The 23,411-nt window shown below is 40.6% G+C and overlaps 2 protein-coding genes across 12 annotated transcripts in view; both read right to left on the bottom strand.

Annotated features, from left to right (window-relative positions):
- The window catches only part of LOC113014099 (sodium bicarbonate cotransporter 3-like), a 66,889-nt gene extending 59,053 nt beyond the window's left edge, over positions 1–7,836 (bottom strand). For all 10 annotated transcript variants that reach the window (XM_026155405.2, XM_026155401.2, XM_026155406.2 and 7 more), the window contains exon 1: positions 7,486–7,836. In XM_026155405.2, the coding sequence (XP_026011190.2) occupies positions 7,486–7,527 (42 nt within the window). In that variant the 5' untranslated portion in view covers positions 7,528–7,836. The remainder of the gene's footprint in view (positions 1–7,485) is intronic.
- Positions 7,837–18,222: 10,386 nt separating this feature from the next.
- Positions 18,223–22,636, bottom strand: eomesa (eomesodermin homolog a). Of its 2 annotated transcripts, XM_026157218.2 has the most exons (7): positions 21,737–22,636; positions 21,130–21,284; positions 20,181–20,302; positions 19,757–19,915; positions 19,519–19,580; positions 18,670–19,388; positions 18,223–18,543 (listed from the first exon to the last, which is right to left on the bottom strand). In XM_026157218.2, the coding sequence occupies exons 1-7, from the start codon at positions 22,444–22,446 to the stop codon at positions 18,530–18,532; spliced, it is 1,941 nt and encodes a 646-aa protein (XP_026013003.1). In that variant the 5' UTR covers positions 22,447–22,636; the 3' UTR covers positions 18,223–18,529. The 2 variants fall into 2 exon arrangements, with proteins under 2 accessions (XP_026013003.1, XP_026013002.1); XM_026157217.2 differs by having other exon boundaries at positions 18,223–19,388.
- Positions 22,637–23,411: the final 775 nt, after the last annotated feature.

Below are 23,411 nucleotides of genomic sequence, written 5' to 3'. Positions count from 1 at the left end.
AAGGAATCAATTAATTCCTATGCTAATCAAGACTACAAAGTCTAAGCATACTGCTTACTAAAAGAGAAAAGTAAATTAAAAAAAATCAAATCCCCACACTGACTAAATCAAAGGAATATTTGGGACTGTTTTTCTTGGAAATCTTCAGGTTTACTATCCATTAAAATTATTCATTTTCCTGTCGGTTTGTTATGGAATCACCTAATTTCTTTAAGCTTTTCTATGATTTCTGCTTCTAAGAAAGAAAGAACCTCTGAGACACAGCATTTACTCAACCCAGGGTAGTGCTGGATCAGGAAGCTTAGCTGGATCAAGCTGATCTAAGAGCCAATTTTAGACCAGTCTACCACTCAAGACCAGTGGAACAAGTCTTTGTGATCCTGACCCAAGCAGGCAATTCTTTTTTTCTTTCATTCTTCATTCTATCCTTCCTTTCTTTCTCAAATCCTTCTAACTATAACAGGATGGCAAACAGGGTGCTTGGTCTGAAACATTATTTAGGTGGACTGTACAAGTAAAATCTACATGAATGCCACGACCCAAGGTTTCCAAGCAGAACACTGCATTACAATAGATCTAACAGGTGATCATTATTAATAACTTCATCTATCAGTAGTTTTGAAGTTGATCAGTGCAGTCAATAAACAAAAACAGAAATCGGGGTGGTAATAATAGCACATTTGGATTTATTAGGCCCAATATTCAAAATGGACGAGATACAAAAAAGGGAAACCCCAATGGTCTAAGTTTAGTTTGTAGACAATTTGTGGTTGATGTTTTTGTGTTGTTGTTTTTTTTCCTCAATAAATATGTTTATACACTTCAAGACATTTAAACTATCCATCCATCCATCCATTCGCTTCCGCTTATCCTTTTTCATGGTCGCGGGGGGCGCTGGAGCCTATCCCAGCTGTCATAGGGCGAGAGGCGGGGTACACCCTGGACAGGTCGCCAGTCTGTCGCAGGGCCAACATACAGGGACAGACAACCATTCGCACTCACTTTCATTCGCACATTCACACCTAGTGACAATTTGGGTTAACCAATTAACCTATCCCCACTAAGTGCATGTCTTTGGACGGTGGGAGGAAGCCGGAGTACCCGGAGGGAACCCACGCAAACACGGGGAGAACATGCAAACTCCACACAGAAAGACCCCAGCCTGATGTTGGAATTGAACTCAGGACCTTCTTGCTGTGCGGCAACAGTGCTAACCACCGTGCCACCGTGCTGCCATACATTTAAACTATTGGTATAGTATTTATAGCTCTGCTATGATACAAAGGACTTACAGCAAGAGATCCTCTGTTTAAATCCACCAGCTGTGTAGAGTTTGCATGCTCTCTACAGGTATTCTGGCTTCTTCTCACAGTCCAAAACCATGCATGAGTTATTTTAATTTGGCAGCCCTAAATAGGCCATAGGTGTGAATAGGGCTGCCACAAACTATTATTTTGATAGTCGACTAATCACCGATTATTTTTGAGATTAGTCGACTAATCAGATCACGCATCCATTGGACGTAAAACGTACAGCTTATTGCACCAGCACGCATCTGCCCTTATATAACTATCATTAGCTTACAGCTTGAAGTGTTTAAGGTATGTGCTAATTAAAAATAAAGACAAGTTTGGGGCGACCATGGCTCAGGGGGTTGGGAAGCGTATCTGTAACCGGAAGGTGCCGGTTCGATCCCCGGGCTCTCTGTCCTGGTCGTTGTGTCCTTAGGCAAGACTCTTTACCCTACTGGTGATGGCCAGAGGGGCCGTTGGCGCGATATGGCAGCCTCGCTTCTGTCAGTCTGCCCCAGGGCAGCTGTGGCTACAACCGTAGCTTGCCTCCACCAGTGTGTGAATGTGAGAGTGAATGAATAGTGGCATTGTAAAGCACTTTGAGTGCCTTGAAAAGCGCTATATAAATCCAATCCATTATTATTATTAAGTTGATAGTTTATTAAATTTTAATGACATTTGCAGATTGTTTCGGTGGAGTTTAATAAACTCTGCTCCTTGCTATCTAAAATATAGCAGGACACCGGAGTATATTCTCGAACATCTCACACTTCTGAAAATCAGTTGTCTGCTTGACGTTTATTCAGCTGTGTAAAAACTATAACTTTATTTCTCAGCCAAACCGATTTACTCAGGAACAAATGAAATACTAAAAAAAGCCAAACAATAACATTTTTAAGTTATCTAAGTGACTTATATTACATGTTTAACCTGAGTAGTGAAAGACAGCGGTGGGTTTGAAAACAATTAGCCGGGAGTCTGGTGTTCTCGGGCTCTAGTGAGCCTTGCCCCCGGCTAGCTATCAAGCTGGTGAGTAACAGACGTCTCCAAAAACGTCGGAGCGCTTTTGAAAATATGTGGTGTCTTGATAAACTGAGCAGATATTTGAGGTTTACACAGCTACATTCTCGCCTGAAAATAGGTTAAACTTTATTTTGTGACCCAGAAAGAATAATAAGAGTAATATTAAAACTAACTAGCTGTCGCCATTGTTGACAAGTACGCTGCACCGCGCTATGAATTCTGGGACACAGCTTCTTCTTCTTCTTCGGGATTTAACGGCAGCTGGCATCCTTGTACATGCAGTGCTGCCATCTCCTGTTTCAGTCCATTATTACACTCTTAAATCCTACTACTTATTCCTGCAGCTTTTGGGATCTTACAAAGCTTCAAACGATGCGTCGACTATTAAATTAGTCGTCAATGATTTTAATAGTCGACGTAATCGTGTCTAGACGACTAATCGTGGCAGCCCTAGGTGTGAATGTGAGTGTGAATGATTATCTATCCTGAGATATCCTCCCTGTGATAGACTAACTGGCAACCTGTCCTTTAGGGCTGGGCCATATCATACCGTTCATGGTAATACCGGTATAATGTTGGGCAACGATAAGAAAATTAAATATTGCGATAGAATATGGGTAAAACGCGCATGCGCAGTGCCTTTGTTTTCATATGCACATGGCGGAAAAAGGCATGGTGGCGACGAAGAATGAGAAGGGCGAAAGCGGATCATTGAATGAAACAGATGAACCGAATTGGTTTGTAAAAATGCTGCAAGTTCAGTGGTTTGGAACTGGTTTAGCTTTTGTCTGTCAGATACACAACAAAGCACTATTTTTGGTAGAGCATGCTAGTGGGCCGTCATTATTACCATGTTAATGAATTAATACGGCACACTTAACTCATTCACTACCAGCCATTGGCAGTGAATGAGTTAAACCCATTGACTCATTCACTGCCATTGACGGCTATAGACGTCAATGGCAGTGAATGAGTTAAAATCAATCCTTTGATTTTTCTGAAAATCGACAGTGCCCTTTATAATCCCGTGTGCCTTATGTATGAATTCTGGTTGTGTTTACTGACCTCGAAACGATTTTATGTCGTACACGGCACTCGAAAATCTGTCAAATGTTTTAGTACGACTTTACTAAGCTACGAACCCGCACCGCTTGATGGATTGTCGGAGCATTACGGCTACCGTAGGCAGGAGCCTCACGGAGTGATACGTACTGTGCTTCAACATAATATTACTGTATTGTGTGTGTATAACCTCTTTTTAAGTTTTGTGGATATTATACATGGTTATGCTGAGGATATGTCGGCCAATTTCCATTGGAAATGCCTTTTGGTTAAACTGTCAGCGAGGAATTTGCATTTGCACTGTTAAATTTTTATATAACTTTAATGGAAAAAACAGCTGCTTGTTTAAGTGAAAATACATTGATGGTGTTTTTTGCACTAATAAAGTTGTGGAGTTGTAAAGTATTTTGTCTAGTGTCAATTATATCGTCAGTTATATCGTTATCGCAAATTTTCAAATGTATATCGTGATAAATATTTTTGGTCACATCGCCCTGCTCTACTGTCCAGGGTGTACCACATCTTTCACCCAATGACAGGTGAAATAGACTCAAGGCTATATACTCATGATAAAGATCAAACATGCAAAATATAGCCAAGCATAAAATTATTCTGCCATAAAAATAAAAACATTCTCTAGCACTGAGGCTGGTCAATTAAACATGAAGTAAAACCCATGCAAAGGCCTCCCTATAAATACCACAAACACTGCCTGAGAAGAAACTAGCTTATCAGCAGAATATATTACGACACCAACTGTCTGCCATCTAAAATCCAGTTTTGTGATCCCTTCCCAGACGCCTTAACGCCCACTCACATCCTGGGCCTTTTGACCTTAGTAAATCACATGATAGGGTGAGGCTAGGTTTCACAATGGGTTCACCCGAAACCTTGACTGATTGTGACCCGCACCTGTTTTCACACCTTGGCTCATGTGATTAGGTAGAGGATCAATGGGACACTCCCATAGGCCTTAAAATCTGGAACTCTCCCCTGATTGCTCTTAGAACTGAAGAAGCTTCTCAGATGAGAGGTGAAATGTTTTAAGGAAACTTGGAGAAGTCCAGACGCTTTTCTTTCCAAGATCCTTAGACGTTAGCCTAGCAAACGTAAGTTCAATTGGTTCAACCAAAAAAAACCATCCAACACTGGACAGACTTAGCACGACAAAGCTACCTCCTCATTCAGAGGAAGCTAATGGCTAAGTCACACAAGTAATAATAGGACAGCAAACTCCTTACAAAGAAACAATTTCAACTTGTGCTGACTGAAGTTTGATGGTATTACACACTTTTTGCTGTTTTATCAGAAGTAGAATGCATGTAATTTAGGGCTGCCACAAACGATTATTTTGATAGTCGACTAGTCACCGATTATTTTTGCGATTAGTCGACTAATCAGATCATCCATTGGACATACAGCTTATTGCACCAGCAGCATCTGCTCTTATATAACTATCATTAGCTTACAGCTTTAAGTGTTTAAGGTATGTGCTAACTAAAAATAAAGACAAGATGACAGTTTATTAAATTTTAATGAAATCTGCAGATTGTTGTGGTTTAATAAACTCCTTGCTATCTAAAATATAACAGGACACCGGAGTAAATTCTTGAGCATCTCACACTTCTGATAATCAGCTGTCTGCTTGACGTTTATTCAGCTGTGTAAAAACTTTAATCTCAGCCAAACCGATTTACTCAGGAACAAATAAAATACTAAAAAAAAGCCAAACAATAACATTTTGAAGTTATCTAAGTGACTTATATATATATTTAACCTGAGTAGCGAAAGACGGCGGTGGGTTTGAAAACGATTTGCCGGGAGTCCGGTGTTCTCACGGCTCTAGTTAGCCTAGCCTAGCCTCCGGCTAGCTATCGAGCTAGTGGGTAACAGACGTCTCTGAAAACGTCGGAGCACTTTTGAAAATATGTGGTGTCTTGATAAACTGAGCAGATATTTGAGGTTTACACAGCTACATTCTCGCCTGAAAATATGTTAAACATTTATTTTGTGACCCAGAAAGAATAATAAGAGTAAAATCAACTAGCTGCCACCATTGTTGGAAACTGAGCTGGGCCGCGCTATGAATTCTGGGACACAGCTTCTTCTTCTTCGGGGTTTAACGGCAGTTGGCATCCTTGTACATGCAGTGCTGCCATCTTCTGTTTCAGTCCGTTATTACACTCTTAAATCCTGCTACTTATTCCTGCGTCTTTCAGGATCTTACAAAGCTTCAAACGACACGTCGACTATTAAATCAGTCGTCGACGATTTTGATAGTCGACGTAATCGTGACTAGTCGACTAATCGTGGCAGCCCTAATGTAATTGCCAACTTGACCGTATTCAATCACACCGATGTCAGACTGGTAGCAGACTGGCTGTCCTAAGGCAACATTTATGGCTGGTTTTAGTGACAGTGTTTGCATGCAGGACAATCTCTCTTTTCAGTAAAAGTAAATAAATAACTGAAGTGAGACGAACTCATCCAATTGGATAAAACATACTGACAAAGTCTAACTTTGAAGACATAATTTGCAGTTTAAAAAAAAAAAAAGTTGATTGCAGTATATATTACTTCAATAACCCTCATATTGCAAAATGTTTAAAATTAGCAATAATATCGTATCCTGAGTGAAGCATTGTGATAGCATCATATCGTGGGGTGTCTTGTTATTCCCAAGTCTACTGTATATGACAAACTCAAGAGAATAATGACCGCTCTGTGCCAGAACATAGAATGTGTGCATACTTTGCGGGACTCTAACAGCAAGTCGTTTTAAATTAACAAGAGCCAGGGCCAAACTAAACAATTGCTAAGTCTTCAGTCGCAGTTAAATGAGATTATCACTGCTTAAGCACATTTCAATAAGCCTCCCAACAATAGCAGGGGTCAAACAGCAAGCCTGATAATACCATGAGCAGCTTGTTGAAACAGATTCATGCATTTAATCATACAGATGGTAGCTGAACCGAACACACTGCCCGACTCAAAGCTCACCAATGGTATGTTCTTGAGATTGGTCATGTAAATATGTAAGCACACAAAGGGGCCTAGTGTCAGAGCACATTCTGACCTCCGTGTCTAGGAAAGAAGTGCGCATATAGCTGAAAAGTCATTCTCACTGTACGGCTAGTGTGGTTGAGCTTCCTCACTTGCACGCACACTTTCTCACGCGCACAAACATGCATGCCACATAAAGACAGAAGTGGGACCCTACACCAGCCATGACGTCAGTCACCCTGCCTGCATTTTAAACTTAGCTCTTTTTGGGAGGGGGTCTTGAAAGCAGCACTGTGTGTTTGATGCGCTTATCATCCTCCTATCTTTAACACCAACAGATGTGCGACTTTAGCTTGTTCTCGCCCACAACTGCGTTTAAACATCAAATAGTCGAGAGGTGGTCCTGACTCTTTTGACGCTGTGCATTTTTTTCCTTTCACTTACGTGTTTATTTTTTCCTGTCGAGCTGCACCTTTACAGTAAGCTTTAGCAGCATTTCCTGACACGGAAACATCACAGCAGAAAGCGGCTTTCTATTCTGGGGGCATTTGATATGCAAACGAGGTTTTATTTCTGTAGACGTGCTAGCGGCAGATGTCCTCGCTTGCGGAGCTGGGGCACATAGCTTCATTTTAACGGGCAGGTTAACTTGTTGAACGTGAGAAGAAAAATGCACAACTGCCTGTACAGTCACCCGTCATCAATTACAAGCATGATAAAGTAGCCTTATGCTTGTAACCATATAAATATTCTGTTTCATAAAGTAAGCCACTTTGGCAACAAAGTAACTGATTTAGTCAATTTTTTTATATCATTTGTTCTTAATAACGGTAATAAGTTAACCGAGCAGGCCAATTAAGTCAAAGCAAACCAATTCCAGCTATGCGAATAACCGGGATGGTAAATAACTTTCTAAGAGAACCTGCAGCTTCGGCATGTGACACAAATAGAAAGCCGGCTAACAATAGCATTCGCCGGATGGTGCCTCACTGACTCCCACGCATCCCTGATACTTGTAGCGCTACCTGGCAAACGAGGGGCAAATACGTACAAAAGAGCCGCACAGTTACAACGGACGTCTGGGTCGTGCTGTGCGGGTACTCACTGCTCTCAACAGGGGCCTCATTTGTTCCGAAGGACAGTCCATTTTCACCTGGTTAGTGTTTTCTGATAGTTGCGGTAAGTGGGAGCCTTTGCAGTTTTCCTACGAACTGGGTAAGAAACGCCTCTGAAGTGATCGACAGCGACGTGACTTTCAACGCCCGGCATTCTCGACCAATTAAAATCCAAAAGGAAACAACAAGGGTGGGGTCTACTCCTCTGACGCGTGAAGTCCCAAACGGACCTTTTCTTATGTTTTACCTCGTCAACCCTGCTGGAGAGTAGAGGATGATTATACTCAGAATTAGACTTAATAAGGGCACTGAAAGACAGGAGAGAGAAACTGACACAGTATAAGTCAAGCAGCCCATATTTGATTGGTTAAAAGGTGAGATGGATCCATTTCACATTTGACATTTTCTTTTGTACTGGGTCTAAGTTGGACAAACAAAAAATATGTAAAGTAAATTCAGTTGTATTGTTGTATTATATACATGATTATATTTAAATTATATTTCTTCCAAATTTAAAGTGTTTTTTCCTTTTGTTATATATTGTTATTTTTATAGGTTATGCTATACACTTTGCCGCTTTAATAATGTGAATTTCCTAATTATGAATCAGGCTTATCTTACTACTATCTTATCTAATAGAAAAAAACATTCAAAGAAATAGTGTTTGAAGTGCACGCTGATTTATAAAACTAAACATGCTTGGGAAAACACAAAGTCAAACAGTTTCATCATCACCTGTATGTTTCTGGTCATTCTAAAAGTAAAAGAATATAAAGGGATAAGAACAAGCCGATATTTTTCTGATTAAATAACGTAAGCTCAGGCTTCTAAAACCATTAATCTGTAACAATCATGTAGTAAAGACTAAGAAAAAGTTTAAATCTGTACCATCCTCTTACATATAAAATTTGACTGTGTGTTTTGAGCGAGGGATGCAGCCTTCTCCGGGCTAGCCAGGGAATTTCACATGGAGCCAGTGAAGTTCCTGAAGGACAGAGGTGATGTGTTGGTGGTGTCAAGACACTGGGTCTGTGACCCAGTATTTTGAGTTTATTTTGTCTGTCTGATTTCTTGTGATGTATTAGAGTAATGGTAAGTTCTAGTGTTATTATTACAATGTCTTAATTAGGTTTTGTTTAAAGTTTCATCCATGCTCCCTTGTTTATGTATCCTTTTGATTCCTGTGTAAGTCTCTTGTCCCCCATGTATGATTTTTAGTTATGTCTGTCCCTTGTTCCCCTTATCTGTTTCCATGTTCCTCTCCTTGTCTATCATTCCGTGTCCCCAGTCTGTTATGTGTTTCATGTCTCCGTTTTCCATGTCATATCGTCAATCTTGTGTTGTCATAGTCTTCCTCTCTTTATGTTTCCTATTTTATTTTGACAGTCTTGTGTTTCTGTGTTCAGTGTGTTTTGCTTTCTCTGTGGCGCCATGTTCATTTGTGTCAGCTGTGTTCCCCATGTGTTTCCACTTCCCTCATTAACGTTCTGTGTATTTAAGTTCTCTGTCTTCCTTTGTTTTGTGTCAGGTTGTCTGTAGAGTTCTGTCCTCGTGTTGAGTTTTTTAAAATCATGTTCAAGGTTTTGTTATTTGTCCCTTGTGTTTAGAATTTAGTTTTCCAATAGTGTTCATCTATCTTTTGGTTTCTGTCTTTTCCCAGCCAAAAATAAACGGCTCACCCTTTGTTAAATTATAGTTTTGTTCCAAGTGTCTGCATTTTGGTTCTCCTCCTCCCTCCACACGGTCTGCCCGTACAACCCATGACAGGTGGGAGGGGGTTCTGGTAATAATGCAAGCAACTGAGTTTTGAACCAATTGAAGCTTATGGAGGGATTTTTGGGGAAGACCATGTAAAAGAGAATTACAGTAGTCAATGCAGGAGGTAACGAGGCTATGAACAAGACTGGACGCAAACTGGATGGAAAGAAAAGGAAGTAATCTTCAGGGATGACACCAAGGCTCTTAACCTTAAATGATTTGATGGAGTGAGAGACAGTGTCAAAGGCTGAACTCCGATCCAAAAGGACGAGAATGTTGAGAAGAGCCAGTTCTGAGTAGAAGATCATCAGTGACTTTAAATAAAGTGGTTTCTGTGCTGTCAGTGACATCAGTGGAAGATTGAAATCTCTCGTATATATTATTATGAACCAGGTGTAAATGAAGTTGAGCTGCGACTTTTCAAGTATTTTAGAAATAAAGGGTTGATTGTTAAACAGATGAAGGTTGTTAGGATCTAAGGCAGGTTTTTTCAGTATAGGAGTGACTGAAGCAATCTTGAATAAAGAAGGAACAATACCGGTGATGAGTGGGAGTAAGGAAGACAGGCAAGATTTCAACAGTCCTGTAGGCATAGGTTCAATGTAGCGGGCTTCGATTTACATATGGACATGGAAATATCAGCTATATCAGGAACATGAAAGGTGGAAAGGGGCTCAAATTGGAGAAGAGGTTCTGAAGAGGGGGTAGAAACAGCATTCGAACTGAGTTGCTGGTGAATGTTATTAATTTTCCTATTGAAGAACAGCATCAAGGAGTTACAGGTTTCAGATGAATAGAAGTGTGGCGATAAAGTGTCAGGGGGTTGAAATGTAAGTAATGCGATTACTTAAAACCCATTGCTGTTTCTTGAAACTGTAGTTATATCTGCACCAGTGATTTAGTAAGAACCGGTTGGCTGAATCATCCAAACATCTACAGAGAGACTGTCTTTTTTTAAATAATTTTTATCTTTAGCAAGTTCAGTACAGGTAGAGACAGATACGCTTAGATCACTGTATTAATTTAAACCTTCTTTATGTTTTATAATGATTCATGCACAGGTGTAGTTCACATCCTTGCAGGTTCAGCTGAGCTGTGTCTGCCAGTTAGCAGAGTCCTTTCTTTGCAGAGCTTGTATTTTCCTCCCTGTGCCTGCATGGATTGTCTCCAGTCACACCGATGTCCTCCTATAGTCCAAAGACATGCATGTAAAGTAAACTAGTGATTTTAATTTGGCTCTAAGTGTGAATGTCAGCATGAAGGAGGAAAGAGGAGGTCTGAAATGCTGACTTTTTTTTTTGCCCTCCAGACTAATCTTAAGATCATGCCACCTCAGCTTCAGCAGCACAGCTTGGACGAGAATGATTCCTGAAAATCATCCCTGCCAAAAAAGTTAAACACAGAAATGTGTGATATATATAGAATGTGTGAGTGTCAGAGCTATTTGTGTGCAAGGGTTGATTAATTATTGATATGAACAAGTGACACACAAGCCTCAAAGCAGAATTTTCCCCTAAACAAAAGGCACAACAGTAGCCTGCTATCAAACACAACTGTCAGCTCATTGCACTCTCATGTTCACTTCTGTAGCAAAACAGACAAACGACACAAAAGGAAACAGAGGAACAAAAGGGAACTGTTGTGCAGAAGTCTTGAGCCTCACCTCATGTCTCATTATTTTGCTAAGAAACTGGTAAATATGTGCAGTTACTTATTGAAACGTGCAAATATACATGGAAATACAGTAGTATATAAAGCAAAAACAGAGTTTCTGTAGTTCTATCAAGCTTGAAAGTCAATATCTGATATGACCACCTTCATTCTTTACCACAGCCTGAACTCTTACTCATGTTTTCTTGTCATTTCTTTAAGTCTTCAGGAAAAGCTTTGCAGGCTTCTTGAAGGATGCTTAAAAGCTCTTCTTTGGATGTTGGCTGCCTTTTGTTCTGTTCTCTGTCAAGATGATCCCACACTGCTTCAATAATTTTGAGGTTCAGGCTCTAGGGACGCTCACTGTGTTCCATTCTCTTGTTTTTAATCCATGTATAGTTTTACTGCACTGGTGGTGTGTTTGGGATCATTGTCATACTGAAAAAATAGATTGTTGCTTCTCAGACATATTCTGGGTGGTCCTGCATGCTGGCTCAAGCTGTAATGCTACTTTTTGTCTCCATAATTCCCTTAATTTTGAAGATAACAGTGGCTGAAATGCAGCTGCATCATGTTTTACAGATGGCTATAAACACTTAATGTCGTACCTCTGTACTAATGATAGTTTCAACCAAAAATTTCTAACTTAGATTCATCACGCCATAAGACTTGTTGCTGCTGATTTTCAGCCCTGGCCTTGTGTTATTTGGCATCCTTCAGGCTTTTCTCCCCACATCTTTTCCTCAAGAGTTTCATCCTAAACTAATGTGGAAACATTCACGTTTTATCACCTAAACCTCAGTTGGTCATGAGCTGAGTGACCAACAACACCAATGTTCCTGTTGAGATAAAAACTGAACGGCCCTATAAGTAGAAGTTATACCACCTATAAGCAGAGATGGGCAGTAACGCGTTACTGTAATCCGATTACTTTTTTCAAGTAACGAGTAAAGTAAGGGATTACTATTGCAAAAACGGTCATTAGATTACCGTTACTTTCCCGTAGGAACGCTGCGTTACTGCCTTACTAAAACTGTGATTTTTTTTTTTTGCGAGAATGTCTCATGACAGTGACGTAAGCAAGTGCAACGTTTGTGAAAACAGCTGTGTGCAACAATGGATACTATATGGAGTGTGGGAGAGAGTATGAGCATGCAACGTTTAAAGTGTGGAAGTACTGACCTTACTTTAAGTTTGATTCCATAAAAAGTGACAAAAACATTAACGTCCGTTGTGTGTGGGAAGAAAACTTCTTTTTACAACGAAAAAAAACCCCTAGACCTCTGAGCAAGCACCGAGTGCGCTACGATGTAATGGGAAACTCACAGAGAAACTCGCAGATTCTTCCACTGACCGCTGTAGCACACCTGCACCAGGGAAAACCTCCGCCTACTCTACTCCTGCTTTACAGGTGAAAATAGAGCAAAAGGACCGCTGAGTCTTTGACTTTATTTATTTTCTGCTGTGTTTTACTTGCATCTATTTGAAAGATTGAGTGTAAACCCGCTCAAATATATATATATATATATTTTTTTATGTGCTGGAATGTGCAGAAAATAGGTTTAAAACAAATTTCTTCCAGTCAGAGAGTGTTGCATATAATTAAATTTTTGCTTGATGCATAAAGTTAAAAGATTAAAACTAATAAAACAAGTTTTAAAAAAGGGACTTTTCCATTTGATTACATTTTGTATGATGGATTATGCAGAAAAAGTAGCATTGGGCTGAAAGATCTATCGCTTTATCACCTATTCAGGTTGTAAATCGTGTTTTTAAAAAGTAACTAAGTAACTAAGTAATTAATTACTTTTGAAAATAAGTAATCAGTAAAGTAACGGGATTACTTTTTGGGGGAAGTATTCAGTAATTAGTTACTGATTACTTTTTTCAAGTAACTTGACCAACACTGCTAATGATAGTTTCAACCAAAAATTTCTAACTTAGATTCATAACACCGTAAGACTTGTTGCTGCTGATTTTCAGCCCTGGCCTTGTGTTATTTGGCATCCTTCAGGCTTTTATCCCCACATCTTTTCCTCAAGAGTTTCACTTTTCTGTAATTATTCATCTTCACCAGCAGATGGCAATGTCGTATTAAACAACTCTTTCTGTTAATACAAGTCAACACAGCCAGAAATGAAGATATTTCATTCACTCTATAGATACACTGCTTTCTCTTCTGTCTGCTATTCCTCTCCCTTGTTTTATGATTTAAGGTACATATTCACTTATTTCTAGATCATGACAAATGACTGAAAATAGTGTATGGTGAACCACAAAGAAAGCCACAGTTTAAATTTACTATGTAAAGCTGATGTGCCCAAATTATCATAATAATTTTCACTATTGCAGTTTATCTAAATGATCCAGCCCTAGAAGCCCATCTTCAGCCCCACTAAACCACCAAAACTTTTATTGTTATTCCAGTGAACACCCTCAGTCATGTGCATTATTACATAATCTCCTGTTTCTCTTATAGGTGTGGCACAAAATGCACTTCGAAGATAAACCAGACAGGTGCAAACAGCCAAAGAAGTCTGCTCGTTCAGAAGTGTTCAGGGGCGTTTTCCTTTAAATAGAGCCCAATCCTCACCCACCCATCAACCTCCGGCATAATCACGCGGCAGCTCAGAAATAGAACTGCGAGGTGGGAGATCAAACTATCACCTCTTAATTGTAGCCTGAGTCTTAAAGATGCTGAGAGCCCATTAGCGCACAAAGAAGTGTGCTGTGTACTGCTCCTTAAACATGCATCAGTATAATGCAGCTGGGAGATGAGTCAGAAGTTAGACAAGTGGAAGAATCACCACAGTGGCATCCACCTGTGCTGGGACTCGCAGAAAAAGATGCAGATTGCAAGGTGTGGTGATGATGGGAAAGAAAGTTTTCTCCTTTCGCAGCTTCGGGAAAGAAGAAAGGGAGAAAACATTGCTAAAAACTTGTAGCGCTTAAAAAAACTGGAGACTTGATGCCATATTTGCAAAAAAAAATCATAAATAAATCTTTAAAAAATATCTAACTTGTTGAATCCTTACAGAGGTCACAAAGATAGTTTTCAATTGCGCTGAGCTCCAAAAGGTGACACATTGGAGAGTGTAAAATGTTAAGTAAAACCCACCAAATGAATATTGATTGTGTCATGTTTTGTCTCAGAAGCTGTAGAAATGAAGAGTCCCTTTCCCCCAGAAGGGTTGGTGGATGTTGTTTTTCTCCAGTGGTGAGGCCTTCTGAGGGTTCCAGGAGAAAAAAGGAAGAGAATGTGAAATTCCCAAATCTGCCTGAGCGCTCCATCAAAGTGCCAATGCATTGATTTTGACCACAGATCTTTTCCACCCAGCTGCATCTATGTGCCCTACCCCAAACACTGCTCTCAAGACCAATGTCTTGCGGGAGCGTTAGTGCCCCTAAATCCTGTTCAACTCCTGTGGGACATTTGGGGGAAGGAGGAGTAGAGGCCAGTGACCAGCATGGTGTACCCAAATCGACACAGGGATGGGCAGATAGTGGGAGGGGTAGGTTGTGGAGAGGGTAAATGGTGTTGGTGATCAGAAGGAGAAGGTGGGAAGAGGGAAAAGGGTGGGGGTCTGGCCCGTCGAGGTGCGTTCCACTGCCCTCCAGAGGGAACACAGGGGTTTGAAATCAATGTGCTGTTAAGTGCAGCTTAGCTGCGGGATACTCTTTCCAGCATTATCCATGCACCAATGAGTGAAGGCCGTGCTTGTGTGCTGCATATGCAGTCTATGGGTACCAACAGGAGGCCCTTCTACGCCTCCGGTTCTTTTCACCTCCATGCTCTCTGCCAACACTCAACGGTCTTCTCCAAACAGTTGTGGCCCTGCTAACTTGAGACTCATCTCACACCAGGGTCTCACTCAAGCAGACCTGTGAGCATTACATTCATACTGTAGTCAACCTACCCTCCAACCCCACATCCACTGTTGGTGAACCAGTCCAAAAGAAAGCAATGAACTAAATAAAGCCTCATGTTGTGTACATAAAACACCCTGGGAAAGACAAAAGAACACTCAAATACTGTCAATGCACTCCACTTAACAATGCATATGGTTGTTATACATAAAACAAATTACAGGACAGACATTGGTGTATAAAGGTGTCACAGTATAATCTAGTACAGTTTGTTTCCTTGCCTTTGTGCTCGTGGAGTAATCAGAAAGAAAACTGTGTTGCATCATTTCAGAAACAATTACAAGAAGTAGATGTGACTCCCTTAGACAAATGACATTAACCTCAAGATATTTAAACCAAAACCTTTAGTAAAATAAGAGTGATTAACTAGATCATGAGTGAAAGCATCACAAACAACAGAGTGGCCATATGAGACTCAAAGAGTCCCCGAGGAATAATTCTGCAGTAATTCTAAGTGGCTTGATAATCATTTAACAGAGGTGACATTTATCAACACATCAAAAGAGGAAATATAGTGTGAAGAGGAATCAAAATTGCTTCTGTCTCAGCCATGACTGTTACTTTTTAAAAGGGGCGGATATAAAACCTTGACCCAGACACGCGTCTGCCCGTGGCTGCATTTAGTCAGTGAGAGCAGTAATAGAGTGTGACTGAAGGTGAGGAAACAGCCTCAGGCCTTCATCTGTGTTTAGATGTCAGCCCTCCTTGGGTACAATATCTCCATAGCCTCCTTGGCCTTTCTTACATGGACTCTCAACATGGTCACCAAAGGACAGCCTGAGGGAAGGGCACAGACATGCGACTGTTCACCTACACACACACAAACAGACACAAACACACAAGTTTTACACATTCACTGCAAGACTCTGGTCCTCCTAGGCCTGTATTACTGACACTTCAACAAAACACAGTCAATTACTGAGAATGTAGCTAGCAGTGTTAACAGCTGTAGAGCAGAGCAGTCAATTGTTCAGGCCTTATCCCAATGCGCATATCTCTAAGTTAACACGAGTTGAATTTCTGCAAGCATGCTGCAGAGGTGTCTATTGATTACTGTACTTCTTGCTTGAATGGTTGAGAAAGACACAATCTATCGACTTGTTGTTCTTTAGAGTTGCAGGGAGCTCACAAGAATCCCCTCCTATTAACTTGTGAAACAAACTGTGAGAGGATCTTTACAAAGCTTCGGCTTAAGATTATACGTGTAGTTTAGACTCGGTCAAAGTGTCTGTGTATCATTCCGCTGCTGTTTATATCACTTCATGGACAGGAGGTTTTATTTCTGAGTGATGATGGCAGAGATTGGGCAGTAACTGCTGAACAGGGCGACATATCTTGACAAACGAGGCACTCACCTTGGAGATGGTGTGATGGTCACGACAATAGCTAAAATGGGTGTGGTGTAGTGCAAAAGTCTTAGAAAGGCATCAATCACCATCAGAAATGTGTCTGATCACTCCCAAGTTTATTCTGTAACATCACTCCAAGTGCACAGCCAGTGTCATGAAAAGCAATCTTCAGCAACACAAAAGGAGTCTTGCATCGTCTCGACTTCCCTTTTGGCACCTAAAATATGCGCGCAATGTTTCGAGCCATCGTATTATTTTTAGTTCGAGTCAAATTCTTTCTTTTTTTTTTTTTTACTATGAAAGCAGCATTATGTCAGGCCTTGCAAATTTAAGAGAATACGCTAAACTTTGCTGACATAAGAAGTTACTCTGTGGCTTCTATAAGAGGGGAATGCGATGGCTGAAGTAACTGCTGTTTCCAATGAGTTACAAATGTACTGCCTTCCTCTTCTGTTGTCAGTGTATCGGTTACTCTCACATCTCGGCAACTATCCTTTCTAGAGAGTGTGGAAACTGCGGTCATACGGCTCTAATCTTGACAGCTATTCTCCACATCGCGACAACTGATGAACAGAGGTCAAGACAACATGAAAAGGAGAAGAAAAACATCATCAGATGCACTGAAATACAATTTGCTGACACGCACAAGTGCAAACATTTTTATTCTCTAGGCCCAAACCCCTCCCCCCCGAAGAGCCTTTTTCTTACAGCTTTCCTGAGAGGCCGGGGCAATCAAGCACTCTACCTTGTTAGGAGGTGTTAATTGGAGTTAGTCAGACTCCTCACTTTGTCAAGGAGTCTGACAACAGAATTAATTAGAATTCAAGTATGTAAATCAATTCAAATTGGGGTCCTTATGGGGATGGATATGAAGTATTTTCACCGAAGAAAAAACAGGCACTGAGAACATGAGCCAAGAAGTCTCGGTGTGAATATTATGACTTCTCTTTTTGCGGATTTTAGTTTCACCAATCCACTTTTGGAGAGGCCATAGATGCGCAGTATAAATAGAGGTGTTAAGCTGAACGCTGCCCTTAGATGGATGGTTTATGGACTGTTTTCCATTTAGTTTTTTTCTTCTTCGTGTTTTCTAAGTATACACATGCCTCAGATGCAGTTGCATTCTTAGGTAAATGATAAAATGTGTGAAAACGCCATGGCAACAACAGTGGAAATGGTAGTACTCCCTCCCCGCTTTGCGTGCTTTTCACCTAATTGAGTCTATGTTGTGAATCATGTCATGTAAAACTTATACTTAAATTGCACGTTGCTCACTTGAATTGTGAGCCGCTGTGTTACCTTGTAACACTTATTTGTGGCATGAAAAGGATGGCTCAGCGCTTTTATGCATACGCGCCGTGGATTCTGAGAATTTCAGCTTTACATTTCCATGGGTGAAGCGCAAAAAAATACATTATTGTTGCCTTAAAACAACCTCTAATCTATATACCATCCGATGTCATTAATATTTAGTGTTGTTTCCTCTGATTGTTCCTATTTATGGTCACAGTTGTCTGCATGTGAAATAAAAAAGAATAATTAAAATCCATATTTTTTTTAAATAAACAAGACTAAATATAGTTTATTAGTGAGATGAGTCAAATTTTAATCAGTTGAAACATACAAAGTACAGCTGGGAATGGTGTTCATTGTGTGCCTTATTCGCTTGGTTAAAACTTCTGACCTCCATCTATACCAACACAAGATAAGGCAGAATTGTCTTTCACTGATTTTTGCTGAGTTTGAGAGAACCAGCATGTTTAGATTCCTTGTGGATTTTACACACTTTATTTTGTTGCAAAGTCAACGATCATTAGGCGTGCTTTATTTTGAAGGCCAGAATTTTCAGCCATAAAAGGCAGTAGATTGTAAAAAATGAGAAACTTGCTCTTCAATTGTACTAAAATGTCTTAAATGCAGTGTTTTTATCAAACGTGGGAGCTGTTTCGTCTTAAAATGCACGCATAGATTTGTATTTGCGGCTGGTGAACATCCGAGAGCTGTTACTGATCGCTCTTCGTATAAATAAAACATACTCAGACATTTGAACAGTGCTTCATGAAAAGCTGTTTTATTATCCATTTAATAACACCTCCATGAAGACAATTTGTACAAGATACATCACATTCTAAAGTGCACAAATACTGTACAACAAAAATGACTTAAATATGCATGGGGGACGGGAGGGGGAAAAAATCACATCTGTCAAAAAAAGTTGCAAAAATAAAGGAATTAATTGGTACATGCTTTTATTTTTAAAAAACAACAATCACTATGCATGTTTCTGCTCAGGTATGTGGGAGGGGCTGGCCTGGGAAAAAAACCTTGTGCAGCTTGCTTGGGGGGAACACTAAGCTTTGGCACCTTTAGAGAAAAGAGAAAAAAGACATTAACAAGGAATGGAGATCACTCAATAAAAACGAAAGATTTATATTTAGTTTAAATAAATAGAGTCTTAGGGGCTTGTGTAGAATGCATAATAACCCATGCCTTTTGGGTTGTCCTTGTTGTACTCCTCCGTGGTCAAGTCCTCACACTTGATGGTTGGGGAGTTCTCTGTGCTTGAGCCCCCTGGGGACATCCTGCGCCTCTTGCACACCATGGAGTACACACCAGAATCAGCAGAGTCCACTGATTTCAGTGAGTGGGACGTTTCAATCCAGGTTGAGGTGGGTGGCGCGTTCTCCTCAGACAGCTTTTCCTTAGTTGCCCCCAGCTGGTCCTCCGGGAAGGCTGGGGGGCTTGGACGAGGGGACCAAGGAAGGCCTGTGGTCATTTTGCGCTGGTAAGAGCTTCTGGTTCCCCAGCCTGCAGCCATGGAAGCGAAGGCCGAGTCTGGGTAGTAGCTGAGAGCATGGGATGTCTGCAGGGACAGGGGCTTAATGCCGTAGGACAGCAGGCTACTTGTGGAATAGTCATTCTCGTATGACAGATCCAACTTGTTGGAGCCCGGCTGCTGAACTGGGGGAACAAACCAGCGCTGGGCAGAAGCAGCTGCACTGGCATCCTCACTCTGCGGGGAGAGAAGGCTGTTGGTTTGGGGAACGGCGCGTTCGCCAGGGTAGAATCGGTTCTGAGGCAGGTTGTTGACAAACTGGTCCTGAAAGAAAGGCTGCATGGCATAGCGGGCTCCGGGCACAATCTGGGTAGAGCGCGGCGAGTCTGTAGGAGATGGAGTCAGCCTGTCACTCTCTGGAGCTGTGTACATCCTGTTTAGCAAAGAAAGAAAACAAATACAAAAATGAATTGCAATAGGCTACTACTGGTTTTGAACAAACAAATAAGGGCACCACACAAAGAAAACCAAAAACCACATTGCTTTGAATGCAAAACACGTACGAGTCATAGTTGTCCCGGAAGCCTTTTGCAAATGGGTTGTGATCTATCTTTAGCTGAGTAATCTGAAATAAAGACGAAAGCTTGTATTAATAATATGCATCTTTGGGTAAACTATTACATTAAAGACTGAAAAACAATATTAAAGATTGCGTTTTTTTCAAACAAAATTTAGAATCAAATAATTTTAATTTGTTGTATCAAAAAGGGGAAAAAATAAAGAGACTAATCGTGTGCTTACATCTGTGTTCTGATAAGCTGTGACAGCTATAAACTGGTTTTCTGGGAAGGTGAAGGTCTGAGTTCTGGCCTCATTGCTCATGTCCTCCACTCCATCTTCTGTCACCTCCACAATGTGCAACCGCGGCTGATATTTATGAAGTGACTGCAAGACTATCATCTGAAAATGAGAAGTGGTTGATAAGTGCAACGCTATGCATGCTGATACGTACGACTGCAGCTGCAAGTCTTTATGATTCAGTGGAGAGGGGCACTGTTCACAAATATTAGTCAAAGACTGGAAATATTCTGGAAATGTATCCAAGCATTTGCAGCTGATGATAAAAATTAATAAATAAATAAAGCAAGAGTATTTGAAACACTATTTCAGAAAAAAAAAAAGAAGAAAAAGAGAAATTCAGCCATATTTAAAAACTATATCTAACCTGTGTGTTGTTGTTGTTGGCTCCTTTATTGTTGGTCAGCTTCAACTTGCTAAAAGAGATTTCTTGCCTCATCCAGTGAGCACCAGTATTTGGGGATTCAGGATGAACATACACCTTGTTACCTAAAATTTAAAAAATGTAAAAATCAATAGACTTTTAGTAACACGACTAACTGAAAGAATATAAACACGGGTCTGTGCAAACTGCAAAAAATATTAAAAAGCACATGCAGCTTTTTAGTATTTGTTTCTTTTTTCAGAAGCAATAATTCTTCTGATCGTATTAGGCCTGTGTTACAGTAAAATCAAATAAATCCATAAAATATGACTAAAATGAAAACGTGCCTGTAACTGTAATTTAAAAATATTAAATAACCTACAAAAACTGACAGTAGTTCTGATGATGAGGATGATTTTATGAATCCTTCCCCATTTATTTGAACCAAAATGGACACTTGAAAAATGAATGCTTCCTTTATATTTTCTCACATCTCTTCTCAACTTTTACATTTTAAAATGAAGGTGCTATTTTTTCATGTATTTAAAAGTTGTAACTGTTAAATATAGCACTTATTTAAAAGCCACATTTATCGAGTAATTTCACGCCTTACAGGCTCATGGCAAGGACGTGGCCATTTAAATAAAACTCCACCGAAGTTGATATGTTGCTGCGTTAAAACACCGGAAATTCCCTTTAAAAAATACGCTTCACAACAACGATCGATTTTTTTCTTGTCAGTAAAAACTTACATATTTTTTTAACATAAGGGTTTGTTTGTTTGTTTGTTTGTTTTTTAAAAAACCTTAAAAAAACACTTGCGACTAAATAGCATCTGTTGCATCGTTTCTAAAACGCTTTGTCATTTCTTTTTTAATTTTTTAAAGAAAATATTCACTAAAACAAAGTACAATTTTAATACTCGTAAAACTGTGTTAATTGCATTACTCACCTTGCATATTATTGTCTGCTTTTCCACAAGTGACCCACTTTCCGCCCTGAAAGCGCCAGTGATTCGGGTCAGCCAAAACAATTTCCACGAAGACATTGTAATGCGCTGTGAGGTTGAGTCCAGTGATGTTGAAACTGAGGAATGGAAACATCCGTCTGGGGGCAAAAAAAAAATACAACAACAGGAAAAATTCGTTAGCTTTCAGTGCAAAAGACACAAAATTGCAAAGCAAAACTTTATTGATAAACGTCTGCACGGGTTGAATTGGCCAGAATTATTTAATCGTGCTTGCTGTTGTTTTTTTGCAGATTTAAATATACACATTTTTTTGTTAGTGTCATGATTGTCCTGATGCGTAATTGGGCATTAAAACTCCCCCCAAACTAAAACTGAAACCCCACCACCCCCGACATGTTGGCTCGGGGGTGGCAGAATAATTAAAATTTTGCGCCTGCATAAAATGTTACAAAAAATGAACAGCCATTCTTGTAAATAAAAGAAAATAAATTATAATAAAATACATTATGGAGCAGATGCAAGTAAATATGACTTTAATGTTTAATTTTCTGTATTGTTAAATCCGTACTTTTTAACCAAATGTTCTTACCTGCCCTGCTTGGTGATGATCATCTCGGTCTGGTGCCGGTGGAATTTCAACCACAGGGGTCTGTTGCACAGATAGACCTGCGCTCTGGCTCCGGCGGCAGACCCCGGCAGAGACATGGAGCCAATACCCGTCCCTGTCCCGGGATAGGAGGGATACAAACAGCCCGGACCCTGACTGAACTGATACCCTCCGCTGCTAAACTGGCTCCGACCGGTACACACGGAGGAAGAGGAGAAGCCTGTCGGCGGCAGGACGGATCCGTAATGTAGTGAAGCCGGGTACCTGGAGCTGCTTGACCCGGTGTACACTGACCCGGTCTGTCCTGCGTAAGGAAAGAGTGAACAGGGGCTTGCCATGTCTGAACTCGCCTGGGATGACGAGATGAAGTATCTGTCAGAGCCAAGTTCATCTATGTTGTACCGGCGACCGTTCGTCAAATCGTCCTCACCCAGCACCGGGGAGCCTTTTCTCCCATCGGGCCCGGCTTTAGTGAAAGTGTCCCCCTCTCCCTCGCCAAGCATCCCGTTTCCCACCCCGCTCAGATACTTCTTAGGAGCGTTGCTGGACTCTGATTCCGTCCGGTCTACGTCTTGATATTCAAGCTGCGACGATGGCCTGGGGCTGTTGTTAGCGCTGTCCGACGAGGACAGATTGTAAAAGGTCTTGGGTAAGTTGATATTAGCGCTGGGAAGGATGTTCTCTAACTGCATTGTTTTCAAATCTTGCAATAAATAAAGAATTTCAAGAGTCCAGGGTGAATCTCAGCCAAGGAGGTGCCACAGTCGCCCTGGTTGTCTCTGTCTCTGCAGCCTCCCTCCCTTACGAATGACGGGAGGTTGAACCCTCACCGCACCTACAGATTTTCAGATGAGATTATTGCCTGGGTAGGGGATGTTCAGCGCCTCTTATAAGACGACTTATAAGAGAGCTGAACCTCTCTGTTAGGGGAGGAGCTCTTGAGAAAGCATGAGGGGGCACCAGCCCTCTCCATAGCCAATAGCCGCACAACTCTAATTCAATTAGAAAGTGTGCGGTAGGAAGAATACGAGAGAAAGAAGAGAAAGTTTATTTTATTTATTTATTTGTCTTTTATCCCTTCGCGGCAGTAGATATGACTTATACGGAACAATGTCTTCGCGCAATTTCGTGCCGTTTCACTATAAAAACAATCATAAAAATCAGTGCACAAAAACATATTGTTTGCTGTACTAACAACGCTAAAGAGGAGAAGCGTAATTTCTGCACAAACACGAAACTGACAGCGTTTGGTCGCATTTCACAAGTTTTGCATCTCCAGTCACTGGCGGAAAATCGCTTCTGATCAGCCATCACCGATCAGCACAGAGACAAAATACGCATTCAGATATAAAGAGTCACGTTGCGGTCATTTGTAGTTATCTGTAAATACAAATCAACTGCCCGTGAAAACAACCCTAATGAGAAAAAAGAAATCGTATGTGCACCATATCAACTATAATTGGACTCCTGCGCCCTTTCAACCGGTGCCTCTTCAGTTGGTTTAAAAAAAACTGTCAAAACCAAGTGAAAAACAAGAGAGAAAAAAACGTTTTTTAAACGTTTCGAGTATTATCAGTGAGCATTTACTGCAGATAAGCGCCTCCTTTTTATTAGATTATGCGAAAAATAATATTATGGTGCTATAGCTTTAGACACC

This window comes from Astatotilapia calliptera, chromosome 22 (assembly GCF_964374335.1).
Source record: "Astatotilapia calliptera chromosome 22, fAstCal68.1, whole genome shotgun sequence".
Lineage (NCBI taxonomy): Eukaryota > Metazoa > Chordata > Actinopteri > Cichliformes > Cichlidae > Astatotilapia > Astatotilapia calliptera.
Note: the sequence above shows the minus strand (reverse complement) of the source record. Positions and strands in the feature narration are given on the sequence as shown.